At 35.2% G+C, this 22637-nt stretch overlaps 2 protein-coding genes across 3 annotated transcripts; one reads left to right on the forward strand and one right to left on the reverse strand.

Annotated features, from left to right (window-relative positions):
* The first annotated feature begins 737 nt into the window (after positions 1 to 737).
* On the forward strand, positions 738 to 2131 carry LOC129911734 (B-cell receptor-associated protein 31). The gene is made up of 3 exons (XM_055989634.1): positions 738 to 895; positions 1011 to 1586; positions 1646 to 2131. Exons 2-3 carry the CDS (start codon positions 1074 to 1076, stop codon positions 1823 to 1825), a joined length of 693 nt encoding a protein of 230 aa, XP_055845609.1. The 5' UTR covers positions 738 to 895; positions 1011 to 1073; the 3' UTR covers positions 1826 to 2131.
* A 1473-nt stretch (positions 2132 to 3604) lies between these two features.
* On the reverse strand, positions 3605 to 5229 carry LOC129909911 (bifunctional peptidase and arginyl-hydroxylase JMJD5). Of its 2 annotated transcripts, none has more exons than XM_055987074.1 (3): positions 4676 to 5229; positions 4567 to 4618; positions 3605 to 4405 (listed from the first exon to the last, which is right to left on the reverse strand). In XM_055987074.1, the coding sequence occupies exons 1-3, from the start codon at positions 4973 to 4975 to the stop codon at positions 3615 to 3617; spliced, it is 1143 nt and encodes a 380-aa protein (XP_055843049.1). In that variant the 5' UTR covers positions 4976 to 5229; the 3' UTR covers positions 3605 to 3614. The 2 variants fall into 2 exon arrangements, with proteins under 2 accessions (XP_055843049.1, XP_055843048.1); XM_055987073.1 differs by having other exon boundaries at positions 4462 to 4618; positions 4676 to 5226.
* Between the last annotated feature and the right edge of the window lie 17408 nt (positions 5230 to 22637).

Raw genomic sequence — 22637 nt, forward strand, 5'->3', positions numbered from 1 at the left:
AGAGGGCTCTAGTTTCTTTAAGTTTTTCGATGAGTGCATGCCTCCATTTTATTTTCATTTGATGGCTGTCATCAACAAGCGTGTTTATTTACAGCTGCGGAACCGGACTCGCACTGAAAAACGAAGGCAGTGACCCCTATCCATGCTTATGGCGTAACAATGTATTAGGTATAGAAACAAGCACTCCATATATTATATCCTCTAAGGCTATATCCGAGATTTAGTTAAGTAGATTTACCATAAATCTCGAGATTTATTCTAAATCTCGGATTGAGAGTGGGTGAAAATCTTGGATTTAGGGTAGGTGCACCCAAATAATAAAAAAAACACACCTATTATATCAAAGTAGTGGGTGAATTGCGTTTAAATTTAGATTAATATTTTCAATTTGATTAAAATTGTATCCTGCTCTACAGTAGGATAAATTTTAACCGATTTGCGTGGCTGCATGGTGAATTTTCAATCGTTTAACCAGTCAGGTTGTAGGCAAAAGGGACAAGGATTTTTCTATTTTTGATTAAATCTTCGAAACTAGGCAATTGACATTCGAAATGAGACAACTTGCCAAATTATCATATTTCTAAATGTGTACGATTTGACATTCGAAATGAGTTAATTTCCGAAATTATCTCATTTGGGCTCTAGTGTAAACAGGCTTTCAGGGTGTAGTGAAAACAGTGGCAGTGGTCTGGCCGTGTAAACCTATTTTGAATTGGAATATATTTTGTGGATTTCATTTGTTCCATTTCCACTTCCACATAACAGAATTTGAGTTGTCAAAATCCAAATCGCCATTTAAAAAGAAAATATTTCTGACTCAGATTTATTTTGCTCTCAGTCCCTCAAAGCTCAAATTGATTTTAAACTTCTGTGAAAGCAGCCAAGATAGAACCACGTAAGTGAAAAATATTTTCAATTCTATTTATAAACTATAAAAGGCCGTCATCCATAAAAATTACAAGTTAATAATAAGAAATACTCACTTTAAAACACTCCTGTTTCCTTCACAGGGTTCACATTAAAAATTAAAAAAAAGTGTATTCCAATTGGAAACTACCAATAAATTTCTCAAAATGAGTCTTGTCTGGACTTTGATCGCCTCCTTTTTGTATGCAGAAATTGCAGTTGTCCTCTTATTGGTTCTGCCAGTTGCATCTCCATACAGATGGCAAAAATTCTTCAAATCACGATTCCTAGCAATGCTGGGAAAACAAGCACACACTTATTTCTTCCTTCTTTTGGGTGTGCTTGTTCTATTCCTTCTCGAAGCTATTCGCGAGATGCGTAAATACTCAAACACCGAACCGGCTGGTGAAATGCATCTTAACGTTGAAATGCAACACAGCATGCGTTTGTTCAGAGCTCAGCGTAATTTCTACATTTCCGGATTCGCCATCTTCTTGGTCTTGGTTATTCGTCGTTTGGTCACACTTATTTCGGCTCAGGCAAGTCTTCTCGCTCAGAGCGAAGCCTCATTGAAGCAAGCTCAAAGTGCCACAGCTGCAGCTAGAAACTTAATGTCCAGCAAACCCGATGAAAAGGCTAAGGAAGCTAAAGAGGCTGAACCTGACAACACCGTTACAGAGGTAAGAATTTAATTTTCTCCTCTCAATTTTTCGAGAGTTAACAAATAAACCATTTTCAGATTACCGATTTGAGAAAGCGCGTCCAGGAACTAACATCATCACTTAACAAAGAGAAAAAGGACAAGGAAGCCATTAAGTCTCAAGCCGAGTCTCTGAATAGGGAGTACGACCGACTGACAGAGGAGTACAGCAAACTGCAAAAGAAAGTCACAATTTCTGGTGGAGAGAAGAACGACTAAGAGTCTTCATCTTCTTCCATTTGCTTTACTTTTCTAATTTAATTAATAATTCCCTTCGAAAAGACTTTCCTTTATACACTTTGCACGCTTCTCTGTCTTGTTAACTAACATTATCAGATCAGATGCTGCTCTAACCCTTAAGTTTAGTTATGAATTACGATATAAATGTATTTTTCTACAGTTTCAGGTTATAATGGTAGAATTGATGAAATAATAATTTTGTGTATTTATGTATGTGTTATTTGTTTAAAAAACAGTCCAAAACATCATGAATAAATTAAAGAAAAAAAAGTTAAGAATTAATAATCAAGTTTTTTGATATTTCACTTGTTTTTGCCAATGTTTTGTATAAATTTCGTCACCAAAAATAAAAATGATGAATCATCATCTACTCAGCTGGAGATAACTTAAAATTGTGTGTAAATATGTTTGTCTGTATTTATATTGAGTGTTAAATCCACACATAAACGAAATCTTAATTTACTAGGTGATTGTGATTAAAAATAGAAACACAAATGAATTTCGTCGACACGGCAGCAGCAGCAACGTTTAGTGGAAATATGCGTCTTGATGTATTTATCATTGAACACTTGCGGCAAAATTGGGGAAAATGGCAAAATGCCCAAATATTTGGGTAAGTGATTTTAATTTTTAGGTCTCCATGCAGTTTGTAAGTAAAATTGTTTTATAGTCCAGAGTGCAAGGTCTACGACACAAACATGATGTTGCTTAAATTTTGTTAACATTTTTTTTATGACAGAGTTCATCGTTTGTTAGGTTGATTAACGGTGCTCTATCCATGATTATATATTTTCTATGATACCAGAAAGTATGTATTTAAGAAAACCTACGTGCTGTCTAATCAGTTGTATACACAGGCAATACTCAATATCAAGCAATATCATCAGAAGAACGTTGCTTAGTATAACTTTAAAAAAATAAGAAACCACAATGCTTTATTTTAAGGAGCGAAGGTCAAATCATACTTATTTTATGCAATAAACATTTAAAGAAGTAGGCGCTCCACTTTTTTTTCTTCCTGTATACCGAAAATTGTCATGATATCGAGTGGGATGAAGGTTTAATGCTGCATCTTAGCGCTTCACAGGTGGGGTTTATTGCTCGCCGTCCGTAGAATTCACTACTGATAAATATTTTTATCAACTAGGAAAATATAGCTTTACAAATTTGATAAAGGTAAATAAAATGAAACTCTTATCAACCCAGTCCTGCTATATGGTACAGACGAAGGTTAAGACTTTTTCGAGAGGAAAATTCTTCGGGCAATTTTTGGTCAAGTCACTCACTGGTGGTGATTGGAGATGATACAACAACGAACTATACTGTACACAACTTACGTTGTGTAAGGACATTAACCCAGTCAAGTAAAAGTGCAGCGACTGAGGTGATGAGTTCGTCTACTGACATAATGGGTGGTATGCAAAAAGCTTTATCCTGAGATTGAGCTCTGAGCTCTACATAGTAAGGAAGTACATTTGCAGTGAGACAAATCTCAATTTGGTATGCAAGGGGTTTGTCTTATCTTTTTCCTGTATCTCGGCGCTGCTATGATCTCGATGTCGAGGGGATCATAATTCTTCCACGTAACTGCTTCACACTAGTGATCCGCATGGGTTCACCAGTTTTAGCTTTCTCCTTACTTGGAGTTCTTCTTTGAACGCCTTTTTGGCGAGTTTCTTAAGATCTCTCCTTTGAACATGGCAATACCGACTGAAGCGGTCACCAGCCAAGAAATAAAAAAAAGCTTTTCTTGACACCAATAAATTTATTACTGCCACCAAAAGCTTACTGAAAAACTTTTACTTTCCGATCTTATATAGTGCCACCACTTTGGCGGCAGATATAAACATTCACCCTCCTGCAGAGTTAGATGATAAAATTTCGCATTTCTAGCCAAGGGAAATTCATCCAAATCCAAGTGATCGGCATCGATTTGCGAAGTATTATGGAAGAAATCGGTTTCATGAGGATACAAATATTCCGAATCATCTGGCGATGCCAATATAATTCGTTTTGTGCCAAAAACTTGACAAAGAATATTATGCTTAGGATCTTGATGCATTGGCGAGATAGTTCCTTTTGGTCCTAGCCATGCTTTTATATCAACTTTATCAGGTTCTTCTCCGAGACTGCAAAAAATCGGACAAATAATGTCTTCTTTGAGAATAGGAACATGATTGAATAGTTCGTGTTGTGCTAAATATTCAACTTCAAATTCCTCATCATCGTTGTTGTCGGGAGGTTTCTCGCCAAATTGCCTTTGCAAGAAGTCTCTTATTTTCATAAGTTGCTGTGACCAATCATCTGTTGTATAGTTGTTTCCAATTTCAATCGGAACTGTTCTGTTTCCTGCAACTTTGAGGATATAAGATAGATCTCGCCATTTGGTTAGAGCTGGCCAATCATTTATTGTTCCACGAAGAAGGGCTGGTTTCAATGGAATGAAGTGGTTCTCTTTGAATTCTTCCACTGACGGAGACTCCAGAATGGTTATATCACATGGAATTTCCTTATGCTCTATAGGATCAATATAAGGCAGCTTTATTAGTTGTGATAGATCTGAAAACATTGTTATAAATCAAGTTATCATTTGATTTCAAAAGTAACAGATATACCAAGATATTCATCTAAGAAACTCATCATTGTATTTTTGAATAGATTGCATTTGTCAGAAATCTCTTCAGAATATCCAATGAGTAAAGCTTGATCCAGATACTCACTGCATTTTTCCAGCTGTTGTTGATCATGGCTAGAAATTAAGCTATATGCAATCTGTGTAATATTTTTGCACTTAGTTTCAATCAAATTTTATGATAATTGTGTACTAACTTTGAAATAGCAGGAAATAGTGTAGATTTTACGTGTTTCTAAGGACACTTCGCTAAATATTCCTGTATGAATATGTTCCCAGAACTTATCGTTCAATGATTCTATGAGGAATGAATTTTCTTCGATTTCATCTGTTGAGAGATCTGCATTGGAGGATTTTTGGTATTCTTTCAGAATTTGTTGGATATTTTCACTGGCCATGGACAAAATGTAATTTGCTTCAATTTGATCTTTAGTTAAATGTTTAATTTCTTCATAATTTGGAAGATAATTTAATAAGTTTATAATTTGCTTTTCCATTTTTATAAAAACAAATCAACTTTTTAAGATTTTTTGAAATCATTGTTCAATGAAGATGCCCTGGACAGTTCCCGGCGTGTTTTTGTTTTAACTGTTCTACTATTTTGGTGTCCAAGAAAATTGTCTGGAACATATTAAAACACGATTTTTTGACATAATTATGATTCATAAGTTGTTGAAATAGATTTTTGAAAGCTATGCATTTGTTAATTGTAGTTTTTTGAGCTAAATTTTCGTTGATGTTTGTTTTTAATCTGTTCATTTTTGTTCTGACTAATTCCATACTGACGAGTGAACAGACCTTAAATCATTTGATAAGGAAAGTGTCAAAATAAATTCCTTACGATTGAGCTAATAGAAATGTTATACGACTTTCTCACAACTGAGCTACGCAAAGGGTAGTATCATAATATAAATAAGATCCAGATGTCGCTAGTGTAGGTAAGGAGTAGCTTGGGCTCAACCAGAATGATATACTGTTTGTCAGATAGGTGGCGCGTGAGTAGGAACATTATGAGGTTTTTGTATAGAATAAACGAAAGTGTGTCCGAACTAGATTCGTTAATTTCAATTTGAAATTGACAACGTTGAAACAGGAAATGGGAGCAAAATTGAATTCTTTGACGGTTTCCAAGTTTAATAAAAGAAAATCTATTCACAGGAAATAATGTTTTTTATAATATATTAAAATTTGTTTTTTCTCCAGTTTAATTTTTATAGATCAAATAGAAGTTTTTTTTCAATTATGTAATTATTGAAAAACGACTTGAATATAAGGCCGTGTGCTTCTTCTTCTTCTTCCTTTTTCTCGGCGCTGTTATGATCTCGATGTCGAGGGGATCATAACCTTCCCACGTTACTGTTTCACACTAGTGATCCGCCTGTGGGGTTCGCCGGGTTGACCTCAGAAATCGGCGTCAAGCCTCCCGGTTTTGTATTGTTCCGTTTCTGAGGCCAACTGAATGCTGGTGTTTTTGCATTTGCTTGTACCAGGAGTTTTTAGGCCTACCTTTCTTTATATCTTTATATTTATATTAATATAAGGCCGTGTGCTAATTGCGTTAAAATGTTGGGTTGAATTTAACATGGCACTAGCGTGTCGAATAAAATATGTTAAAATTTACATGTGAGTGGATTGCACACGAAGTCGATAAGACCTCAAAAGAAAAGGCCAGGCATAAGATATATGCAATTTTGTAGAACATTGGCTAACAAATTTGTAGTAATTTTGCCATTTATTGTCATTAAATATAATATATGACACTAAATAAACAGGTTGTCATCCGTTCAAATCCGAAAATGAGTCATCTGTTTTTTTTTCTCAAAAAATTCGCCACTATCAAAAAAACAAACATGAGGCCACGTGTTCCTCAGCTGTTCAATGAAATGTCTTTCCATACAGTCAAATTCTCGTCCCTTCACTTAATGCCATCATTAGAGATATAGCAAACAAAGACTCGGCGACACTGATAGTAAGCACATGGTCCTCAGGTGGTGCTTGCTTCCTAAACCAAGCTCACTCATTTCCTCGACAAGCACGAATCCGCATTAATTTTGATGATTTACTTCATGCACCTAAGTTGACACTCGGCAGCGATATTACACCTAACACAAACTGATCTTCTTATACACAGCAGAACAACTTTTCGCCAACAGGCCGTATCGTGAGAAGGTTCAACGCTCACGAGGCCTCTACACAAAAAATCATCCGAATGAATGGCATGGTTGTTGTGACTTTTGATTGTACATTAAAAAAAAAAGAAGAAAAAACTCATGGTAGAGAGGGCGAGCGGAACACCACTTTATCGCAACGTTCTGCTGCAGTGATTCCAATCTCATGCATCATGCCAGCAAAGCGAGGCCCCCACCTCAATTTGAGGGAACAACGATCGCACAACTGCTGTGCTGCTGAAGCTGATGCAGTATAGAGTGGCACAAAAATAGTCGACTTCTGTGTGAGTTATGTGTGGAAGCTTATGTTCAAAGCGGAAGTCGGCACTCCCTCGATACAATGTTAGTCTTTTTTGTATTTTTTTTTTGAAGTAGCAGAGAGGCAATTTGCAGTCAATGACTGCGCGAAATCACATCAACTGTTATTATGGCAGCTGACTAAATTGGATTTAAAAAAAAGGGAAAACAGTTATTGTCGTCGTTCGGTCATTCAATTGAAGATTTCCTGTCAACGCATTGTGGAGGCCTTGGGTCAGTAATGATGCATGCGAAATGTGATGCCAGTGCGATTTATCGCAATTAACTCGAATTACCCCTCAAATATGACTGTATCTAGGCTGGATGGATGCGTCTAGTTTTGATGTTTTAAACTACTGATTTGATAGAATTTACTCGCCCATCATTAACTAGATCGTAAATACTACAGCCACGTTTATTATGTGATGGTCTCTTTTCTTAGGTCTAAGGTCTAGATTTAGAATCATGCCGCGTTTATATTACCAACAAAATATTGCTTCCGTGGAATACATAAACCATTAACACTTCAGGTAGAATGTGAGCTTTCCGCGGTTGCACTATAGTACGTTCTTAATCGTTTGAGGGAAAACGAAATAGATCCTAACAAGCTAATACGAGTATGGACGGATATAGGTTAAATGGCACCCAACAGTTTACCCGTTGCAGGTTTTCTACTTTTCTTTTCGTGTTATTTTTCCGAATTTCATTAAATTCTTAATAAAGAGAACCTGGACATCCTGTTTCCAAATCAACAGAAAGTATAAATTGATGCAGAAGCACATTATTTACCTTAAGGGCGATCCTAGAAGAACAAAAGAACGAATAAACTTTAAAGTTTTTGACGTTAAACTTCTTTTCTGGTGTGAAAATGTACTTTTTGACAAGAATGTAAAAGAGATTAGCTAATGGCACCATCTAATAGGGCTTTTAAGCAAAAATTGCTCAAACGTTAAACTATCCACTTCGATGACACTGACATTTGTTTTTCTATTAGAAAGCATTTATGAAAATTGTTAAGTTATTTTTGTAATAATAAAATCAATTTAACAAGAGTCTTTAAACAGTCAGCAACAGCTTAGCTAATAAATTCATACGATAATTAATTTAAAACCAGTGTTTTATTAAATTTAAAATTTGTATCTGTCATGTTCATCAAAGTTGTCAGTAGAGATGCCGCGAACATTCGGCCACTATTCGGTATTCGGCCTATTTTTCTGGTATTCGGTATTCGGCCGAATAGTTTAACTATTCGGCCGAATACCGAATACCAAATAAATATAATAAATATTTATACCAAAATGTGTGTTTTATTAAAAAAATTGTAATCTTAGTACTTATAATCTACTAAAGGCAAATTGTGGTGAATGAAAACTATTTGTTCCGCATTTGCTGTGTAGTAAACAATTACATTTATCTTTATAGACTATTCCTGCTTCGAAAAATAGTCTTTTACTGTAAACACTTGTCCCAAGAGAGGAAAGGTAGACCTAAGCAAATGTTGTCAAAATTGGAAATTTTGTAGTATGTGTTGACCACCACTTGTATGGGTCCGCTGTTCGATCTTGGCGAACAGTCCTCATATGTAATTCGATTTTAGATATCTACCTTTGCAGTAGTAGGTAGTGTGTTCAGACATTTATCTTAAAAGTAGTTCAGTTATTCATCGTTACAATACGATGTTGTTGGGAATTTTTAAGCCACATCTATTCATGAGACAAAGTATAAAATTTTTGAAATTAATAACGTTTTTTTTTTTTGAGTGTCTTTGGCCGAATATTCGGCGGCCGAATATTCGGTATTCGGCCGAGGAGCGTGGCCGAATATTCGGTATTCGGCCGAGGAGCGTGGCCGAATATTCGGCCAAATCAATGTTCGCGGCATCTCTAGTTGTCAGATTTGGCTGTGACAGATTCGGTTACATCCCTATTCTCATAATTTTAATTGTTTGTTATGGTGTGAACCTACTTAATGAATTTTAATGAGTGAGAGCTGATATAGTTCAATCGCGTGTACATCAGAAACTATTTTTTTGTACAGCTTCCAAATCACTTATTTTTCAGGAAATATTTTTGTGTGTGTTAAATAACATGGAGGATTGCTGATTACCTTTTCTTCACGCATCATTTTGAACTTGAATGAGAATAAAATGAATTACCTAACTACCGCTACTACCTGACATTAAAAATATTAATTTCCGCAATCATTTATGTTATATTATAGGTACTTCAACATGCGTCGTCCAACTAACTAAACGATGTGCGCCAACGCTTGTAAAATAATTTAAAAAAATGCAGTCAGATAATGAGTCTGGCATTTAGACAGAGAGACTGCACCTACTCATATCCCGCCATTACTTTACAGGCTTAAATGAAATATTATTTAGTGAGTGGTATAAATATCTTCAATTTCAGGCTAATTAAAAAGTATTGCATTCCAATATCGTGCTCACAATTTACTTGTATGACACCTCTTTGCGCATAGGCGTCATCCCTCTTCTGGATTAAAAAAAAAAACGTACCTCATGTCACTCCTAGTCGAGAAGCTGGACATTTAGCTAGTTTTATAGCTATATTTGCAAAGTTTGTGGATATAGCGTGTGGGTGTCGCACGTTCTGGTTAAAAGTAAAGGAGATTAAGATAGATGTGGAGACTGTGAAATTAATAAGTAACACGCATATACGAATCTACACAGTTGTTGTGAGGCGACCATTGCTGGTTTTTCTGCAGAGCGCAAACACTGTCATTCTGTTCGTCTCATAGTCTGATCATTTGTCTTTTTCTCCATACAATACAGACAGTCTGGCTCTCGTGAGGCGATTAAAATCGCGTTGTTTTTCCAGCGCGTTAGCCACCGCAAATTGTGAGTAATTTATGGCCGGAATAGTGCACAACCCAGTGTGGCCTGTGGGGACTCGACCTCCTTGTTATCCTGGCTTGTGGCTATCGACAATGCGATACCGGGACTTGTTTTGTCTTAGTTTAGAGGTACACTATAGAGCGACGCGTAATATCTCATTGCTAACAATTTAATTTAATAATTTATCGGTGAATTTGCGTCGTGGACAAACGCCTGACAACGGTGCCTAATTGGTGGCGTCGCGTCGCGTCGGTGGATGGGTGGTATTGGGTAGACTTTAGTTTCTGTATGTTAAATGAATGCCTTTTGTGTAGGTTTGACAGTAAGGTATAGAGTTGTATTATTGTGTTTGGGTGCAATTAGATTAAGTTATGTTTTAATTTGAATAAAAAGTTATGATAAATAATATAGGAAATGTTTTAATAATATTAATTCTTAACGTTTTTACATTTGAATCATTATAGAAAATCAACTCAGTAGAAGTCGTGATTAGTCTACTTTTATGGAGTACAAAATAATGACAAGCCATCATAAATGATCCTGCTCGTGCTTATTCTCTTTCATTCGAAGGTTTTAATGCAGATTAGATGAAATTAAGGTCTGTATTTTTATAAGCTTTGATTGGTTAGATGACATATAAAGTTAAGTGACATTTAGGTAACTTTGGTTCTGACCAATCAGATACTTCTGAAGCCCAGTTGTACAAATATTTAATCCGTGGTTCAGCAACTTTTATCTTCTGAATTCGGTGCTAAAATTGATTTTTAGCACTAGTTCTAGGTCCGTATACATAGGTTGAAATAACTAAATCCATCCTTGAACCAAAGTTGACCCACTGCTAATCCGACGAAATCGGCGAGTTAAATTCCTGATCCTAGGCTGAACCACGTTTGTACAACTGGCCCTAATTCAAAATATTTGACAGATGAGTATGAGCTACAAAATCAATGAAAATTGTCGCTCATATAAATTAGGCATTAGGAGTTCACATTAGCCTCACTCCAGGGACTAATCCACAGAATCCGTCACGTGCATTACGTTGAAGTTTTCAACTGACAGCCGGATAAAATCTACTGCTCTTATGACAGGGTTCACATTTGCCTAATTGCGCCGATTCACTTTGACGGCTACGGCAGCCCGAAGATTTAAAATTGAAATTATCGTTACTAATAAGCGGAATATAAACGCTGAGTGTTTTATACTAATTTCTGACGCACGATATGTATATTATGATGTTATTTAGTTGAGAAATGTAAAAAACAAAAAGTATGTTCACAGATATTCTTTTGTATAAGGCATTGACAGAGGTCAACAATCCAATATCAAGGATTGTCTTAAACACCACCTTGAGCGAATGATTAAACTGAAAAAATATGCATTTTTTACTATCTTAATATCTTCAATGACTGAAGGTATAACGTATAAAACGCACATTCAAGCCTGGTACATTCGTGTTTAAAAGCTTGACAAACACTCATACATACACTTTTAACCAAGTGCAGACAATCTCTAAAAAGCTACCTGAATCTGCACTTGTGGCTTGTGTGCATGTGCATATGCATATGCATGCCATCATGCGATTGCATGTGCATATTGATGATGAAACTAGTGCAGATTTGCAAATCACCGATCTACCCGTAGATACTTTCAACGAGACGCATAGATTCACTATCGTGCCGCTTTCGATAAGCTGCAGTATAAAATCCGTCCGCCCATTGTCGGCGATAAATCTCTCCGCTGTTGGCATCAACGCCATGGATCGTGGACTGAGATTTCACTCTATAAAGGATCCACAAAACTCCTCACCGCACAATTATATGAACATTGTACATGCATTTTACTAGAGTAGATACATATAAACTCTCTTAAGCGCATGCCAGGTGATGAATGTCTATGTTACTCGATCTAATGATCCAGAAATAAAGTTAATAAATCGTCTAAGTAGAGAGCCTGTCTCCGAGGTTTTGCGCGTCTCTCCGATGATGGAGAGTTAATCGGAAAGTTGTAAGAGAGTATTATTAGCACAGACCACAGACACAGAGTTTTAATATTAAACGGTGCTGGCGTTCCATAGAGTAATCTCGTAAATTGTGGCTTTTGTGATAGATATATAATTGCAAGCGCAATCCTGACCGACATAAGACATGATCTTGGAGGCATATCTTTGACAAAAACCTGTCCGTGGAATTTTGAAATAAAGTTTAGTTGTTTTTCTATTGCTTTCTTTTCTTATTGCATTGATAAGATGACTGCTACACTGTATGAAGATGGTAGATGCTTAAATATGAGTACTCCTTAGTACTTTATTACCAAGTTTGAGTGAAACATAAATTAAAAACAGTTTCGAATTAAAAAAATCGTTTTCATTAACTCATGAGTTCTTTGTCAAACATCTAATTCAACACGGCTAATATCCAAGACATTTAATGAGTGCGTTCCTTTGGAGGTGCAGAAATCTAGTACCACCAATCTCACACTCACATCCTTTCTATTCGAGCTGCAGATCATGTGTTAATTTTAGTATTTGATTTACTAATCATCCCCGCATAAGTAGTTTACTACTTCCAAATAAACGCGGCTAATTAGGTTATGATAGTAATATTTTTTTTATGTTCGAAGAAGGTTCCCGCTCCACGATTTACGTTTTTTTTTTCAAAAAAAAACTCAAAACTTACACATTATCTGGTTATTTTAAAATGATCGCTCTCATGTCTGGGCGATGCATAAAAAGCGAGTTTCTCATGTGTTTTTTAATTTATAATTTACATTTCGATCACAGATCATCGGACGCACCTAAATGCCATTTCATACACAGTGCTGCCAATTTATTCGTTTTTTGTTGTCCAATTTTCTTCAGGCTTGTAGTAAAATCTACATGATAACAAAATCATCCACCCAGCTAATTATGTCATTCATAAAACAGCATTCAAGACAAAAGCACAATCAACAATGCAAATCGCATACCAAGTTGAATGCAAGCAAACAATTGACAGATACAGGTGGGATCGACTCACTACTACACCACATGGTGTTTGGCTTCTCGATAGACTTGGTTTCCAAAATTGGCAACCAATGATATTCTCTTTTAATTCAGTGCGTAAATCACAAATGGATTTAAAAACGAAACCTGACCAACAGAAATTGACAAATAAATTTTTTAAATGGACTGCATTCATGTGTCATGCTTGGGTAACAGAACACTTTGTCAGTGAATGGTTCACATTTCTACTTGAATTTGTAGTTCGTGTGTTGACATCTTTATAATACCTCATTAAATAAAAGAAAACTATGGAGATCAGGGATGGAAAATTACATTTTTTAATTGTACTGAAAATTTAATTTTGATTGTACTGAAATGGATACAATTGTATTGAAATATATTTTTCACACGAGAAATTAATATAAAATTTAATCAAAATGTTTTATTTGCAACAACTCTATAATTTTGCGTATACATATCACTATTTTCTTCGTAAGAGTAATTTTTATTTAATTTCGGTATGAATAAATATGGAAAAAAGTACATAATTATTCACAAAAGACTACAAGTATTAAAAAATTAAAAAAAAAAAATGCAAAATCGTGGGGACCAAAAGTGCAATTTTGGTTTTCAGGTAGTGGCTCAGTTTTGAACTTAACCCTCTGTAGGCACACCTCTTTTTCGTGACGTGATAGGCAGACGGGTGCGAATTTGGTTTGTACTTTTTAATGTCGCTAGAACTTTTTTCAGTCTCAATATTTTATGAAGAATCATACATGAAATTGATGTAGAATTTTCCGAAGAATTCGAATATTGTATTCACAATTCCAAAAAAGTATATTTTCACCATTATAAAGAGACTTTTTTTCGACCACTTTTTTAAAAAATCCTTATTTTTGTATTTTTGTCTTGCCAAATTCGCATTCGCAAAACTCTATGAAAAGACATAAAGAATAACGTGTTTTCTTTGATTTTCATGAAATTTAATCTACACTAACATGCCTTTTCCATATAAAAGTTTGCAGATCTTCGGACTTAATGCTGTACTTTGAAAATTGTTTTCATTTTCTTTTCTGAATTTATAACAGAGTGAATTCAGTGTTTTGCATTTCGACTTTATTTGTCTCTAATTTGAACAGCATTTTCAATATTTGCTGATGAATGTAAAAAAAATGTTTACAATCAGTTTTATAAATATTAAAAAAACAAAACAAGTTACTATACTCAAATTGTAACAATTATTTTGGTTAAAAAAATCTGAAACTAAATTAAAATTTAAACAAAAAGATCTTTCGTTTTAAATACTTTCGATTTCCTCTTTTTTTTAAATATTAGATTGCAAAAGAATTTTTAAGACACAGATTAAAAAATTATATCGAATTTAGACAAATTGTATTTTTGTATACTCGAGCAAACCCATTTGTATCGAATTCGATACAATTGTATTGACTTTTCCATGTCTGATGGAGATGTTAGAATATGGAGATTATATTTCGTAGATTTTCTGTAATTACCTTCAAGCGAGGTGTATGTATGACAGCTCCATATTCAATCATCTGATATCTTAAAGTTTCAGACTTTTTGAAATCCCACAAATACGTAGTTAAAATTCTTCCCAAGCGAAACAAAATTTACCTTTTGCGGAAAAATGCCTCAGCTCGAACATGATGCTGTCATTAAGTTTTTATCTTTTCTAGTCCTGTACTTGATTTAAAATTATGGGGTTATGGCGCCACACACATTTTTATCTGTCATTGTACCTTCCAGGGTTGTTTTTCGTCAACTGTGCAGGTACAACAACATCAGTAGTCTTTTATACCACATTCCTTGAAATGGTAGGTAGGGGGAGCCTCACGGCTGTCTCTCTACCCATGGTTTATGGCCTCGTTCTGTTCTCATTGCAGCTGAAGCAATTATTATTAAAATATTTCATTGCGAATTGTAAATGGGTTTGCATTTCATTACAACAACCCAGCAAAGTTGGACCACCTTGCAAGTGAAGAGATTGTTTTCTTTTATCATCTCTTGCTTTTTGTAGTTTGCCTTCATCCAACCTCTAGGCAATAAAAGATAAAAACAGAACACGAGTGAATACTCCTTAAATGGAATTCGATGAATTGTTGTTTATGGAAGTGCTGCCCCGTTTGGGTTGGGTTCTTCGTTTATGATGATTTGGATCGGAGAGATGTAAAGCACACCATAGGAAATGAAGAGAATGCACATAGTTTATGTATACACATACCTGCAAGCTCCAGCTCCATCTCAAGATGTGCCTGCTGTAACGCCTTTAAAAAAATAAAGAAACAAAAATTCAATAATTTGTTGTTTTTGTTATGTTAATATATTCACAATGAAGCCTTCGGATAATAAGCTTTAATATCAGTGCAGGTGTTATCCTCTTTGTCACATTATTAAAGAGGAAACGATTATATTTCAAATTCAAACGAGTTTGTCAGAGTTATAACTTCAACGATAAAGCCTTTAGCCTTGCATAACCTAAGAACAAATAGGTATAACTTTTCTTGTCAACGATACTGTCAGACAAAAAAATTATCGGTGTTTAACCAGAAAAGTGGCAGCACTGTATATGCAATGACATTATTTGGGCGCGTTCACATCTTTGAATAAGCAGTACGGGAACAGGCAATAGCGGCGTTAACATTGATTTACTAAACGGCCAGTCTGTTAAGCCGGTTTAAAAAAAAATTATTCGGTAGTCGTACGGATATCGACTTGTTAGTCAATTTAAACATTTTTCTGAAATATCAAATCTGTTATCCTAGAATATCTTATGAAAAAATGTAGGTATTCATAAAAAAAAAATTTCATCCCCAAAAACTAAAAACATAATTTGAACCATACTTTAACCACTCTTGCGGACCGAACAACTTGTTGATTCTTCAAGGATATCAGATTTTACCTCTTTTTATTGATGCAAAGCATAACTCAAATATGACATATAGCCATATGGAAACACGTCGTCGTCTTTTCTATGGAAAAACTATTTTTAAATTATTATGAACTCAAGCTATTTTCACCCTTTTATGATGATACCATCCGTCTTCACTCATTTAAAATGCAGCAAATATAATAACTCTTTTCAAAAGGAAATGTGTACACATTCCCCATTCCACTTTACTGTCACCACACCGGTTGTCTCGTGTCACAATTAAAAAAAAGACATTAAAAAAAAAAACATTCATCCGTTCTTCTCTAGAAGATTATTGCATTGTTTTTCTTTATTCTCTTTTCTAATCAAATTCAATTCTAATTTTAGTTACGAAGACCACCATCACCACACATGCTTAGCAGAACACGAGTTCAACATTTCCGGTTCCTGCAATGAATGCAAATTAAACTAAAAAACACACAGCCTATAAGGCCACCAGATAGATATACGCTTGTTGTTTACCTACCCTCTCGATGTCCAATAAAATCCAATCTACACCCACTCCAGCAATTATCACCCAATTGACTACATACATACACCACACATACCTCTACAAACTCTACTCAAAAAATTTTTTGTATACGCGACGGATTTAACCGATCCTAATGCAAGAGCATTGAGTATGCGTTTAGTTTACCATATCTAATCGTATCTATTTTTAAACCTTAAGCCCAGACCTCTGGAACATGGTCTGCACTTGTGTGTTGTTTGTTCATACTCCAGCCATGGAGTTCTCTGGAAGTCTTGAGCCGAGCTCGTACTCGTAGCCATGTCAACTACGTGTTTTGTAGAGGTGTCCAACAGACTTGGGGCACCGAACATAGCGCAAACACCGAACAGTTCGCAGCTATCAAGAGGCGACGCATTCGTTGTAAATAATCAGCGCTAATCACCGCCAATCAACGCTGGACTTTGAAGCCTCATCACGTACTTTGTGCGCACAGGAAACGTCTCCGCCATCCAAACCAAAAGACTCCAAGACTCCGCCATTTACCACTGGAATATTGTTGTTTTCGTCGTATACTTAGTCGTCGTAGATATGTCGTTGCGTTGTCACTGTGCCGTGTATATGAGAGCCAAGTCCAAGTCGTGGCTGAAGCGAAGTTGTTGTCTTTTCTTGGCAAAACGTGCTATCGTCTGGGGGCGATAAATTTTCATTCGCTCGATAATAGGAATTTATGTCGACATCGACTGACGTCGCGTCTTGGAGACACGGACGACACTTTGGATCTATTATATGTAGTTGAGTTGGGCCCCAAATAGGAGCAAAGGGGGTAACAAACAATTGTGTGTACAATGTGTAGTGTATACCTATCATACCTTTGTACACAGTGGTCTATTTTAAAAGGTGCGCTATTGGTGCGCAGAGAGCGTGACCGCGCTCTAGGCGGCAGCAACGTGAACGTAATCGATAATAATCGGAATATTGACGGTGATTTGTTGGAGACATTTTTCCATCTTTTGTTCTCCAAAGTTTTAACAAGGCGGCGATAATGCAAAACAATCAATTAAAAGAGCCGCCGATGATGGCCACGACACTGATACTCAGGCAAGACATAGCTTCTTTGTGTGATGGTTGTGGTAGTTCTGATGGTTGGATTGAGAACGAAGTTTTTTCTTTTTTGTTTCAAATTAAAATGTGTATGCTTGTGCACCTGGGTTTTTAAAAAGCTTCAGATCAATTCTTCGATTTTGGGTAGGCTTAATTGGACACAGAGAGAAGAGAGATGGTTGATTTGAATGAGAATCGTATTTAAATTGGATTTTTTTAATGAGGTTGATGTGGGTTATAAGGTTTGAGCGACACACGATCAGTTCGCCAAGTATACCTAAGAAGAAATTCAGATCCGGGATTGAAATGCTTGCGTCAGAGTATATAAAATATTTGACAAATAAGCTGTCAGCGCTGTCAGTGAGTTCAATAGCAGCTGAAAATGATGCGAAAATATAATGAAGATTTGGTATGAAGATGTAAGACATTAAAGCACTCAAATATTTGTTCTAATTGGAACTCTCTAAACCAGGTCAATTAAAGAGAATTGAATTTTTTTGTATCGAAGTGTTTTCGTGTTTTTCCGTGCTTCTTACGTCCAAGTTTTGACACAGAAGTAGCTGATAACTCACTGATATTAGTTTAGTTTATATATATTTTGTCAAAAATATTTAGTGTGACGCCACGCCACTTGCAATTGAGTTATTTCACATCCATAATGTCAAAATGGTAGGTATGTGCGATTGACCGTTACACGATTATAAGCGCCTATGCCAAATGTTAGCAGGTTGTGAATTTGTCAGAAGTTTAATGTGCATACAAATATTTGGAACGAAAATCTAGGCTTTTCCTTTAAGTCTTACAAACCGTTTAGAACTAAGTAAGCCTCTGTGTTTTCACATATTTTTGTCGGTTCGTACACAAAAAAAAAACTTATGTTTCCCTGATCAAACAATGATTGCTTCAGTAGTAGATATTTCTCTCTGGCTGTGTAAATTGAGCCAACTGAACAAATACCGTAACGTAGCTAAAACTCTTCGCATCTGGTGGACTCTGTGATTCATGTCCGCAAATATTTTTATGTTTTGGCCCACAATGGAATCAGATAGTTTATCGTCCGATCAGAAAGGTTTTAAATCATTTCGTTCTGTTTTGTCTTGTTTAACGCAGAGTTATACCAGTTGGCAGCCACAAAAAAAAAATGGAAACCTTTTCCCTGCGCCAGTTGCCGCTATGTGGAGCCATAACAAACACTTCGTGCCCAGCAGGGGGGTACCTACAATATACTGTATAACCTAACTCTTTGATTCGGAGGAGAAACTCCACTTCAACAAGGATTATACGCTACGAAGTGCTTTCTACAGCGTGCGACACACTTTGAATAATACTGGACACAGATAAGCCAGAGCCAGCCCCAGAAACCATGCACTTTTTTGTTCCCAGTCATGCAGAAGGAGCCAGCAGCCCCTCCGTGAACCTCTCAAAGGCAGCTGGGGTCTTTTCAGCGTAACAATATTGTTACTCTGGATTATTTCATATTGTTGATAAAAATCGCAAATCACGAAAAAGTCACCTTGTCCAACGATGGAGTCGCAGCAAATCCACAATCCACGTACAACAGTGGACAAAGTCTTGTCTCCCAATGTTGCCATGTCAACTGCATTTGCATGCAGCAGGACCGACCAAGAGATTCAGCCACACTCTCGGATGATTTGCATTTTCTCTCATGTCGCTCAGACTCAGATGCTGTAGCTGGAAAGTCTCCCGATTTGAATCTCCCCCGACCAGTTGGCAGGCAGTTGTTGTATGTACTCGTTTCGACGAATATAGGGAGTAGGGAGTTGTGGAAAGTTTTTGGGCTCCTTATCGATGCACGTGCTGTTGTTCTCCTACTACAACTACGTCTGCTGCATAACTTCTGCATGCTATCCTATCTTAGATGGTGCTGCATGCAACCCTGGCATGATCCCTGGCAACCTTCGGTGTCCAGTTCAACTGTCGGTTTGTAGATTTATGGGCGCCGTTGAATTCTTTAGTTGTGTCGTGTGCTGATTTCTATCTGTATTAGGGCTTCTGGAGTGGAGTCCGTTTGTTAAATTAAGCTCAAATTGTTCAGGCTCTGTCTCTCTCTCTATGAGAAAAGATAGATTTGAATGGAGATGGGAAGTTTGTATGTAATACGGAAGACAAGCGCATGCAAAGGATAACGAATAACTTATCCAGGATTACCTGAAATTTTGTGTGTTTAAGATGGGCGTTGGTTATAGTGGGGTGGAAGCGACTGTGATGCTGGCGAATAATTGCGTGAATCAAAGATTCATATCAAAATTGAATGGACACGTGCAGTGAAATATTTTATTCGAGTATTAAAGAAAGCCAACTGTTTACATGTATAGGGTAATGAAAGAGAAATAAGAGGGTGAAATTAAACATTTATCTTGAAAGTTAAGCGTGTAGGAAACGGGTATTATGCTGTGAGATAAGGCAAAATTGACAAGTCTATAGTCACATTTATTGTATGGAAGCAATAACCAGGAGATGGAATGATAACATAAAGTTTGTTTGAAAGATGGATGAATTCATGAATGATAAGAAATGAAAACAATACTTTTTGATTGGGACATACTCTTTTGTTAAATGAAGTTTTTTTTTTTATCCAAAAACTCGAATTTTTGCCCTTCGTTCATGAGCAAATACATAGTTAAAGTTATTGGAAAAAACTATAGTGAGTTTTAATAGAACATCAATACGTATTATCTATATTTACAAACAAAAATAACAATTCCAAATTGTTATTGAATTGTTCGAAAAATCACAATAACATTGTCTATCTTGGTAACGCAGTTGTTTTTCATATAAAATTTTGCTGTACCAGAGCTCTTCTCATAAAATAATGAAAAATTTATCATAATATCTCGCAAAATATTTAAATACATAAAAATATACTATATATTTGGTCCACAGCAAGGAATAAATCTAAGCTACCCTACGTTACCATGGTACAAAAAAAAAAACTTTAAGTTACTGTACTTTAATTTAATGGATAAGAAGCTTAACTAACTTCAAATTTAGTTTAGTTGGGAATTGGGATTTCGATGTTTAGATTCTTGAAACATTTTTGGAAAATTTGCAATTTTTAACATTCACAAAACTAGTTTTGAAACTTAAGCCTAGAACGCAGATCGCGCTTAATTTTGGCTGACATTTTTGTCTCCATTTTTTCACTAATTTTTGTGATTTTTTAGTTGGAGCTGCCCACAACTCGGCTGAAATTCTTATAAATAAATTGTAGTTCGGCTTAATTTTTAAGAGAATTTTTTATGGGAGCTAAAATTTGGCTTGATCTACATTTATCAACACTATGGTCGTAAGGGCGTAAGCAGAACTTTGCTGAAAACATGGTGGGCACTAAGTTCAAAAACTTTTTTACCTAAAAACTGAAGTATTTTCAAAAAGATGTAATTAGGATTATGTAGGTTTTTTCTCATAAGACAAAACGATGGATTTATTAGAAACTTATAGACGGTATCAATAACTTTCACACTGCACAGTTAACTAATTTAAGTTTCGAGTTTTTCTTGTAATTTTAATTTCAACTCATATATTCAATATGATTATTTTTATAATTCGCCTTCGAAGAGAATCCATGTCTTGTATTGAAAAATGGCGCCCAACACTAAACTAACATTTATTTTCAATCAATTAAATTAATTATAATAAAATGTTACACTTTAAATACAAATAAACAGTAGTAAATTAGTTAAGCTACGTAACTATCTTTTTGTCTAAAATACTTTATAACCAAATTAAGTAACTCGGTTCTTATTCTTAATAGTTTGTTTTCAATTTTCTGGACATCAATATAATAATTGTAACAAATGAAGAAACATAAAGTACCTTTAAAAATATCAGTGTTAAAAAAAGTAGTTATTTTGGTTAAATAAAATTCTTTTCAAACAGCAGCCATTGTTGTTAAGGCGCAGGCTTTCGATCAATATCAAAAATGGGCAGCCATTTGTATTCCTCTCTCATATCGGTTGGAAGATATACAATCCAACCCCAAGTATCCTTATTTGGAGACCATTAACGAAGCTCCAAATTTGAAGTTGCGTACTGAAACATAGAGTATCGAGTGAAGAAGTGGAGAATTAAAATGACACGCCTTTTCTCATTCCAAAAGAAACAAGTTTAGTGTTGTCATGAAATATTTAGATTTTGTAGGTATATGAGAAATTGAGCTTTTAGTCATCCCCCTATTGATTTTATTTTTTACCCATTTTGTTACCCCTACTATTTTTCTACATCTACCTAAAAAAAAAACATCCATTACCTGGTCTAGTGGCAGCCATTTTGAAATTCCACTTGACTTGAATGTTACATAGCTACACTTGTACAAACTTTTGTTTAGGTTTTGGGGGCTTTCTGAATGGGGTATATAACAATAAAGATGTCTTATTTAGTTGCATGTCGCTGATGGGTTTTTTATGTAAATAATATTTGAAAGCTACTTGTTATTCTGTGGATGAGGTTTTTATTGATTTTTCATAATGTATGCTGTGTGAGCGTAAATTTTATTTAAAATCGAATAACTTCTTAAGGGTAGCGGAATAAGAGAGGGTTAATTTGTTTATTTTTTTTTGTTTGAAAATGAATAATTTAACTTTTCTTTGCTGGTTCAATATTTGAATACAATAATAACAAAGATTTTTATTTTAATGTTTGGCTGGAGGGTAATTAAGAGTTGAGTTTTCACTCGTTATCTTTGCATCAACAACATCTTCTTGACGCAATGCATTTTTTGTTCATCAAAATCTCGTTAGGCCTATTGGACGTTTTGAATTTTTCAACACCTTCTTTGGTTGGCAACTACAATAATAAATTAGTTATGGTGAAGATAATTACCTAGGCAGAAGCTAGTTTTTGAAATTATGTGTATGCCTTTTTCGTTAGGAACAAAGTAGGTATATAATCACTTTGAAGAGTATCCCTTTAACTGGTGCTAATAAATCAACACTTGAGGTAATTTATCATTTTTCAAATTAGTTTGTTGCGAGATCAAGGAACAAAAGAAAGCTCAATTCGTTTTGGTGTTTTTAAAAATGAAATCGTGAAATATTTTGTTAAGTCAAGCTGTTATTAGATATGAAATTGTTAATTTATTTTTACATGGGAAGGGTGATTTTCCAAATATAATACTTTGAGGGATAAAACTATTATTTAAAAATAATGATAATTTTTACAACAAAATATTTACTAAAGCGTTGTGAGAGAAGAAATTCATTGAATTTTTTTAAAACAAGATATTCATAGAATTCGTTTTCAAAAAACAACACTTTTAAATTCGAAATTTCGAAGAAAACTTGAAACAAATTAAGTAATGATTTTATTTAAATTATGAGATTTTATCCTTGTGTC

This window comes from Episyrphus balteatus, chromosome 2 (genome assembly GCF_945859705.1).
Source record: "Episyrphus balteatus chromosome 2, idEpiBalt1.1, whole genome shotgun sequence".
Taxonomy (NCBI): domain Eukaryota; kingdom Metazoa; phylum Arthropoda; class Insecta; order Diptera; family Syrphidae; genus Episyrphus; species Episyrphus balteatus.